Source organism: Bos indicus, chromosome 10 (genome assembly GCF_029378745.1).
Source record: "Bos indicus isolate NIAB-ARS_2022 breed Sahiwal x Tharparkar chromosome 10, NIAB-ARS_B.indTharparkar_mat_pri_1.0, whole genome shotgun sequence".
Classification (NCBI taxonomy): domain Eukaryota; kingdom Metazoa; phylum Chordata; class Mammalia; order Artiodactyla; family Bovidae; genus Bos; species Bos indicus.
In genome coordinates, this window is record NC_091769.1 from 45,894,200 (window position 1) to 45,903,548 (window position 9,349).

At 48.7% G+C, this 9,349-nt stretch overlaps 1 protein-coding gene across 3 annotated transcripts in view; it reads left to right on the forward strand.

Annotated features, from left to right (window-relative positions):
* Nucleotides 1-8,978, forward strand: part of DAPK2 (death associated protein kinase 2) — a 142,169-nt gene extending 133,191 nt beyond the window's left edge. Inside the window, exons 10-13 of one of the 3 annotated variants that reach the window (XM_070797426.1) lie at nucleotides 3,593-3,682; nucleotides 3,802-3,885; nucleotides 6,112-6,174; nucleotides 6,651-8,978. In XM_070797426.1, the coding sequence (XP_070653527.1) occupies nucleotides 3,593-3,682; nucleotides 3,802-3,885; nucleotides 6,112-6,174; nucleotides 6,651-6,731 (318 nt within the window). In that variant the 3' untranslated portion in view covers nucleotides 6,732-8,978. Of the gene's footprint in view, nucleotides 1-3,592; nucleotides 3,683-3,801; nucleotides 3,886-6,111; nucleotides 6,175-6,650 lie in introns of those variants that run through there. The other 2 variants (XM_070797427.1, XR_011568833.1) reach the window with 2 other exon arrangements.
* Nucleotides 8,979-9,349: the final 371 nt, after the last annotated feature.

Sequence of the window (9,349 nt, forward strand, 5' to 3'; positions counted from 1 at the left end):
GTCAACCTTCCAACCGTGGGGTTTAGCTAACTCTCTCCTGGCAAGGGAGCCAATCAATAAGTAGACAAGAAGAGGTCCCTTTGGTCCCAGAGTCCACTAATCAAACTCTCCAAGTGCAGGAGTGTCCCCTGCCAGGATTAGACTGGAAGGTGAATAGCAGACATTTGTGAAGTGAGAGGTAGAAATGTTCTGTGGGGTGGCAGGAAGCCAGTGACCTTGGGAAGGAGATACTAGTTGCTGGGAGGTACAGAGCAGGGGGATTAACAACTGAATAAGTACAGAATAAAAGGTCAGGTAGTGACAGGTCCCGTGAAGAACTAGGGCAGAGGCACAGTGACTTGCACAGGGCAACCAATGTGCTATTTTATATAGGGTGACCCTGAGGAGGTGACACTGGAGCACGCACCTGAATGAGATTATACAGTAAGGTCCTGAGACCTTGGGTTCCTGGACTAGCAAGCAGACCCGTGCAGTGAAAGCCACAGGGATAGGCAGGAGATGGGGAGAAGATCAGATGAGAGAAAGACCCAGATGGTACAGGCCTTGGGGTTCTTGGTGAGCTTCTTGGGTTCTTTTGAGAGTGCCTGGAAGCTGCTGGAAGGCTTTGATGCCACGAAAAGGCAGGATCAGAACAGACCAGTTGTCCTCTGCCCTCTTTCACGGCTCTCTTGCAGGGAGGACCTTAACCCAGGGCAGGGCTTGCGAAGGGGGAGAGGCAGTTAAGGAAAGAGTTGAGAGAGCGCGACATGAGCTGATGGTGCCCTCAGCGCCCCTATCCTTTTCTCTCTCCTCTCTGCCTCCCTCCTATCCCTCCTCTCTTCCTTCCTGTACTCTTTGGACCAAACCACTGTGTCCCAGTTTGGAAGGGTGAATAGCCTCTGGCTCTCTCGTCTCCCCTCTGTGTCAAGGTGGCATGGACTCTCCCCCATGCTCCCTGACCTCCCCAGGACTCCGTGTCTCACCTCACTGGTCCCGCCAGGCAGAGCTGTGGGGAGTCAGGGTATCGTGACACTCTTCCGTGGTCTCACAGCTGGGTGGACCCAGGTGCCTGGGCCTCTTATGGGCGGAAATGAGTAGGTCCCAGGTCCTGGGGCTTTGTTCTGGTTTATTCTGCTGCAGCTCAGGGAAACAGTTCACCCACACAGTGCTTCCGCACCCACCACCTTAAGCTCTGGATCAGGAGTAGGTGGTGAGGAAACGCTGAAAGAAACATGAAGAAAATCATTCCTGTTATTGGCCACTAGTGGGAGATGACTGTACTGCGGAGCCGACCAAGAGAGGAGCTGTGTATGATAAAGGAGCACACACATGTTTGGGTCAGGTTGGGAGAGACATTGTTTCTTGGAGGTTATCTTGGAAGAGGTCATAATTGAATTGGGCTTTGAAATACACAGAGGCCTTCCTGGAGGAGGGACGTTGGGTGAACGTGGAAAGAGCCTCCTGCCAGAAGATATCAGGTCCAGAGCAGTGTGCCTCAGCCATATGCACGGGCTTCCACAGACATCTGGCGGCATGATGACAGATAAGTAGGCATGGAGGTGTGCTCACAGTGTGGTTAGGAGATGAGACCAGCATCAGGAATCATGAGCAGCCTCACTCACTGAGGTCACTGAGGTGCAAAAGGAGGCACTGCTTTCAGGAGGCTGTCAGAGCAGAGAGAAAAAATAGAGCTGGATGGGACCTTATGGACGAACGTGGGTGGTTCATTTTCTTGAGGTCACAGAGTCCTTTAAGAATCATTCAAAGCTCCTGACTCTTCTCAGAGGAAAAATATGTCTGTATCTATACACTAAGTTTTTAAAAATTGAGATATAATTCACATACTATAAAACTCACTACTTGAAAATATACAATTCAGTGCTTGTTCGTGCATTCACGAGGTTGTACAACCATCATCACTATCTAATTCCAGGACATTTTCATCACCCTAGAAAGAAACTTTATAACCTTTCACAGTCATTCTCCATTTTCCCCTCTCTCCAGCCCAAGCAACCACTAATCTACTTTCTTCCTCTGCGGATTTGCCTATTCTGGATATCTGGGGCATTTTATGTGACTCAGTTCAGTTCGGTCGCTCAGTTGTGTCTGACTCTTTGTGACCCCATGGATTGCAGCACACCAGGCTTGTTTATGTGATTAGAATTATACAATATGTGGCATCCTGTGTTTGGCATCTTTCACTTACTATATTGTTTTCAAGGTTTATTCATGTTGTAGTATGTATTAGTACTTCATTCTTTTCATGAATGGATTTTCCGTTTAGTTCTTCCATTGTATGGATAGAGTGGGCTTCCCTGGTGGCTCAATGGTAGAGAACCTGCCTGCCAATGCAGGAGACACAGGTTTGATCCCTGGGTTGGGAGGATCCCCTGGAGAAGGGAGTGGCTACCCACTCCAGTATTCTTGCCTGGAAAATCCCATAGACAGAGGAGCCTGGTGGGCTATGGTCCATGGGATCACTAAAGAGTCAGACACAGCTCAGTGACTAAAGCAACAACCTGGGCAGGCCGCATTTTTTTTTGTCCACGCATCAGTTGATGCATGTTTAGGTTGCTTCCACTTTTTGTCTGTTATAAATGATGCTGCTGTGAACATCCATGTACAAGTTTATGCACTAAAATCTGCAGGTCGTTTCAGGAGGTTCACAGAACCCCTGAAACTCATCTCTTGAATTCTTGAATTTGGAAAATCTTGTTTATGAAGAGGCAGGAATTCACGAGGGAATGAGCTCCTTACACTGGAGTCCATTAAATATGCCCACTTTTTAATATCAGTTGACTCTAATACTCTTGCCTAAAAAAGCCCATGGACAGAGGAGCCTGGCAGTCTACAGTCCATGGGGACACAAAGAGTCGGACACAACTGAGCGACTTCACTTTCTTTCTTTATCAAAATAAAGCTATTTTTAAAATAAAATAATTTTTATAAAGATGGAATGGAGAAGACAGGAAGGCTATCAGTAATTTATTACTATTTATTGAGCAACTCTAAGCTAAGCACTTCACATCCCACAGTCATTTAATCCTAAATAACCCTGTGATACAATGTTATTCATTATCCCCATATTACAGATGAGAAAATTGAGACTCAGAGAAGCCATGCCAGGTTTCTTGGAGAAGTCAGAGCTTAAGCTGAGCCTTGACTGCCAGGCAGTGAAAGGAACACGTCCCATCTCCTCTCGATCCCCATCAAAGCCCTTATTTCCTTCCGTTTATTTTTAAATGGAGTATTAATGCCCCATCTGCTAGCAAGGCATCCATTTTGCTAAGCCCAGAACTGACCAGTTTACGGTGGGTATTGCCGTAGGATGACCCTTCCCCAGAGGGACCCCCTGCCTCCTGCTCTTTCCCTTTATGGGGGTCAAGTCTCCAGTCCAGCCAGTGTGCTGTGGTAATAATAGCTCAGGGGTGCCCTGGGCATCTCCGGGACAGCTGAGATTCATCTGGAGCCCTTGCCCTCAGTGTGAGGTCCTTCTGTGTGTCCTGTCCAGCAGGCAGGTCCCAGGGTCAGGCTGAGGGTGGCATGTGGTCAGGGGTTTAGCTGCTCTCCGAAGCCCAGTGTCAGCCACCATGCTCTCTGCTTTGTCTCCCAGCCAGTGGACAGCCAGCAAGCCCTGATGCGCAGGGAGTCTGTGGTCAACCTGGAGAACTTCAAGAAGCAGTATGTCCGCAGGCGGTGGAAGGTGGGTCAGGGTTTGGAGGGGGGCGGGGGGGCTGAGGTGGGTTCCTGGTTCCTTCCAGACCCCTCCAGCGTCTCTGCGCACATTCTGACCTGGCGGTTCCCCTCTGCTCCCTCCCTCAGCTCTCCTTCAGCATTGTCTCCTTGTGTAACCACCTCACCCGATCCCTGATGAAGAAGATGCACCCGAGGCGGAACGAGGACCTGGTGGGTAAACACAGTGCTCTCGGAGCATGTAGCCTTGACCTGGGAGGAGCTGTGGGGAGCAGGTGGGGCTCAACTGCTTCCAGCAGGCTCTGCACGGTGTGATCAGCAGAGGCTGTGTTCATGGGCGACCACTGGGGTGGTGCTGGAAGATGGGTGCTCCAAGGGGGGTGGTGCATGAGCCTCTAGAGGCTCTTGAATCCTTTCCTAATGGGCTTTTGGAGGGACTGCTGCTGCCATTCCACAGCCCCAGCTTCCCTGGAGGACCTGTAGCCTGTTAGGGGCTGCGGGAACTCTGGTCAATGAGACTACCACAGGCGGGCAATCCAAAGTCAGTTCCTGATAATCCAGATATCTGCTGATATCTGAATGAGAGTTTTACATTCATTTGCCAATTTTCCCACTTCTGCTTTGCTTTAGATTATCAATAACAATAATAATATAATAATATTTAGATGATATATATAATTAGCTTGTTGCAACTTTATGTATATTTAAAATGGGAGACTCATCATGTCAAGAGCATGGCTTCTGGAGCCAGACTGCCAGGATTCAAATCTGCCACTTACTAGCTGTGTGACCTTCAGGACATGACTTAACCTCTCTGTGCTAAATGAAATCACTTGTAAAAAGGGGTTAGCAATAGTTCTTACCTCACAGGGCAGTCATGAGAATTAAATGATGACATATTCTTAGAGTCTGGCATTTTAAGTGCTCAATACTTATTAGCAGCTATTATTGTTTAAAATCCTCTTGTAGACTCTCAAATGCAGTGCTGGTGCTACCAAGTGCAGTGTTAGTATTGTGGCTGGTCAAGGGTCCCTGACAGACCCTCCTCACAGCTTGCCAAGTGTGGTGACGGCCTCTCGAATGGCACAGGTTGGGAGAGGTAACTCCCTACTCAGGAAGAGGCCGTAAGGCAGCAGCCTGCCTGTCAGCCCTGGGCAGCCTCGGGGCACACAGCACTTAGGCTACATCCCAGGTCTTGGGACTGCCCCTGTGTGCCCCCCACCAGCCCGAGCTCTTCTTGAGCTTGGGGAACTGGAGGACTTATGGGTTAGAGGCCCATAAACTGTGGGCTTTGGCCAAGCTGTGTTCCTTCTCTGGCCACCTTCCTCATCTGCTATAAAAGCGGACTGGAACAGCTTCAGCTGTTTGCAGCAAATTGTGATAAATTCTCTTTTCATTTTATTCTGTTACAAATATTTTCTAATTTTCCTTGTTCGATACAACCATCATTTAAAAGTGGACATTTAGTTTCTAAATACGTCACATTCTTAACCTTAAAAAAGAAGTGGGGAGGGGACTGGGCTTGCTCCTTCTGAGAATCCCTGTTAATCACAAGCAGATTGTCGCCCAGCTTACTTTGTTATTATTTGGCTCTGACTCATGCTAAAAAGTTGCGATTCAGCAGAGTTTGCTTTATTTTTATTGTTATAGCCAGGCTAGGTCCAGGATGTATTTGGCTAAAGTTGATCTCGACTTTGAATTTCGAGCTGGTTCAGGCCAAGGGAAGGAGAGGGGCCCCTGAGTAAACACACGGCTGACAGTGGGCACACCTCTCAGGCTGAGTTGGCCTGATACAATGCTGGCCATTGGGAAAGAGGAACAGAGAGTAATTGAAAAGAATGTAAAATTCTTGCCTAATTTTTGTCTATGTGTGAACATTTAAAATAGTTCTCTTTTTACTCAAACACACAGCACCTGATATCAACCCAATGGCTCATCCTCTAAGTAGAAAAGAAATGGGTCCCAGACATCTATTATACAGCTTTCCCAAACAAAAAACAAAAACAAAAACAAAAAAAAGAGAGAAAAAGAAAGATAGACACATCCTTTTGTTTAGGAAGCATTAAAATTTAAAATCTGAGGACTTCTCTGGTAGTCCAGTGGTTAAGACTCCACACTTCCACTGCAGGGGGTATGGGTTCGACCCCCAGTCAGGGAATTAAGTTCACACAGGCCACAAGTTGTGGACAAAAAATAGGGGGAAAAAATACAGAAAAAAAGCTTTAAAAAAATAAAAATAAATAAAACTGTACATCTGACAACAGATTTTTCTATGATTTGCATAAGTCTTTCTCAATTAATACTTCTTTCAATAGTTGTAATTATTTAAGTAAATGCATGTGGAATGAATGAAAGAGGCATCGTGACTTCCAGGGTGGCTGCCTCTGCTCTGGCTTAGCTATGTAGGAGCTGATAGAATCTGCTTTACTCTTTTTCCAGTTCATAAAAACGGGGCACAGAAGCCATTGGCCTGGAAAGACTACGCGGCAGGACTGGCTAAAGGTATAGCCTAAGCCAGTCAAAGCAGAGGGGGTGAGGTGGCCGTCAGAGCTTGGTGAGGTCCTGCTAGCCCTACTTCATTCTCTCTAGGCTGAGGTCAGGAGACCTACCAGCCCACTAACCAACTAGCCAAGTGGTCTTAATTATGTGGCAGCCACAAAGGACACCAGATATAATTTTCATGATTATCATTTGGCCTCTTCTGGTGCCTGACTTCCGCTAGAGGCTCTGCCTGCTTTCCCTCCTCCTGGAAAGGAGGCCTCCAGGCAGTTGGTCTGGCCCTGCCTCGGGGCCCTCCCCATCCCTATCTCATCCACCCCTGGGCTCTGGACAGAGCAACAGGATTCCCCTCTATGTCCACCTCCCTGGTTTACAGGCTCCTGACTCAGGTGCCTCAGCCCAGGTTGCCCGGCATGACTTCATTTTTGGCATCTTCTGACCTTGCTCTGAGTCTCTCTCTCTTTTTCTTTTTTTCCCAGAGGAATTGTGAGAGTGACACAGAGGAGGACATCGCCAAGAGGAAAGTCCTCCATCCCCGGAGGAGGAGCAGTACCTCCTAACTGACCAGGCTCTAGGTGGCCACCAGGGAAACCCAGGCCCAGCAAGTCTCCTTTCTCTGCAGACTCTTGGACCCTGCTTGTCACCAGCGCCTGAGCATTCTGCAACCCTGAGCACTTTGCAAGAGAGATGGACATGCAGGATTCAGAAGGATTTGCAGGGGATCCAGGAGATCCTGGGAGCTATGGCTATCTCCTATGGAGGAGATTCCAACATTCCCAAAGCCCTTAATTCTCCATAAAATGGGCTTTAACCTGTCTGCCCACCTCAGAACCTGGGATGGGATATGGCCCTAAGAAAATGATGTAGACGACCATCATCACCATCATCATGGGTAAAGGTCAGATTTGGGCAGCTTTCCTTACAGGATGAGGGAGTTCAGAACCAGCCTGGTCAAAAATTATACCAGGAAGACAGATACCTCACCCGTGGGCAGAAGATACAGAGTGAATGTTGGGGTATGAGGGACCAGTCCTGTGACCTCCCAGAACCCACATGGAGTCAGCGTGTCACGCCGGCCAACTTATCAAACCTCCTAAAGCAGCCCATCGCCAGCCCACTGTGTCGTAATTTTTTTCACTTTTATTAAACTTCTTGTTTACCTGATGCTCAGCTTCTTTTTGAGCTATCTGCATCTGATTTTCTTTAGCTCAGGTGCCTATGACTCTGGGGAGTACCCAGGGTTGGGGTGCTGAGTGGATAGCACCTCAGAAGGTCATACTGAACCGCCTGTCCTGGACTGCAGGGTGCCTGCCTTCTACATCTTTCCCCAAAGGTGTGCAGCCCAAGAAAACCAGCCTGGATGCCAGCATAGAATGCCTGTGTTCCCTCTGCCATGGGGACCATCACCTCTGCTGGTACCACAGAATATTTGGAGATAGATATTCAAAGAGGTAGCTAAGGAAAATGAGGTCTTGAGGTGGCCCCAGATCCAATACGACTGGCGTCCTTATAAGAAGAGAGATCAAAGGAAGAATGTATGAAGAGACAGCGGGAAGGCGTCCATCTGCAAGCTGAGGGGAGAGGCCTCAGGAAAACTAACCCTGCCAAGACCTCAGTGTCAGACTTCTGGCCTCTGGAACTGTGATGAAGTCAATTTCTGTTGTTTAAGCCACCCAGACTGTGCTGCTTTGTGAAGGCAGCTCTAGAGAACTAATACACCTGCCCAGTGATGGCCGAGATAGCGGCGGGGGCCTTCTGAGGATATGATTAGAGAAGGTCAAAGAAGGACCTACAGGGAGAAAGGAAAGGAGAAACAGATGGATTACCTGGACCCTTGAGTAAATATGGCTGAGAACCTTAGCCACACAGGAGTTTGGGCCCCGCTTTCTAGGCCAAAAGAATGGTGGTGCTGACCAGAAACCCAAACCGGAAGTAAAAGAGGTCAAGGTGAGGCACCAAGACTGAGAAAGTACATGGGAAGAGGTGGAAAGAAAAGGAGAGAGGTTCCGGAAGGTGAGTGAGGGGAAGTGTGCCAGGAAGCAGAGAGGGAAAGAAAAGAAAGGGAAGGCCTAGGGAAAGGGGAGGCCATCCTTTCCCACTGTCAGCAGCAGATTTCAAGAACGTTGTATGAGAGCATGGACAGAGCAGCCCTCATCCAGTGAATGGATCCGGGGCAAAATGGCCCCATAGGATCAGAAAGTCAGTCCGATTTCAGAAAAGCTTCCAGCCAGAAATGGAGTGACCTGCAAGCTTGTTGAAGAAAGCTCTGCTGTTGCCCTGTAGATCCTAGACACCCCAGTTCTCAGGAGGATCCAGCTCTGTGCCTCCCTCTAGCCTCTGGAGGACAGCCAAGGCCAAGAACCACTGACTGTGTTCAGGGCCCCTTGGTCCTGGCTGTGGCTGGACGCACAAATCATCAGGGAGTGCTCTAGAACAAGGGCTCCCGGGAGCTCCCAAGAAGTAATAATGTGGTAGTGGGGAGGGGACTGCCCACCTGCTAGGAAGAAGAGGAGTGAGTGGCTTTTACAAATCCAGTCTTGAGTTTCCAATCATGACCAAAGGGCAAGCCTTTTGGAACTTGTCTGGCCCAACTACTGCATTGAACCGAAGAGGACACTGAAGCTGAGAGGAAGTGACTTGTTCAGCTTCACACAGCAAATTTGTGAAAGTGCCTGATGAAAGCCCAGACTTCCTGATTCCTAGTACAGTGCTCATTTCTACAACGTGATGAACTGCGGGAGACTTTGCAGGAAATGGACGGACCCTTTGCTTTGCGTCATCTTAAACACGCTCTTGTCTGTTCTTTACTGTTGCTGTCTTGTCGTTCATTTCTTTGAAATAGACAAAATGGTCACACTTGCTTCTTTTCAAAGGGCATTACCCCTGAGTAGGGACAGCTTGGTAGCTAACCTCCCATGGGCTGCAAGTCAGTCAGTGAACTGGTTTTGGACTTGCTCTGTATGCCTGGGACTGTTCTAGATGGGGAGTTAGAACAATTAATAACACGGAGGTGACATCTCCCCTACAGGGGTCGACATTCTGTAAGTCCTGGGAATCCAGGGCTCCATCCTGCCCATAGGCTGCTCCTCCCACCTCTTTCCCATCCCTGTTGCCTGAGTCCTCCCCGACCTGCTCCGCCCACACCAGCTCTCTGGGGTTCAGTAGCACTCACTGGGTT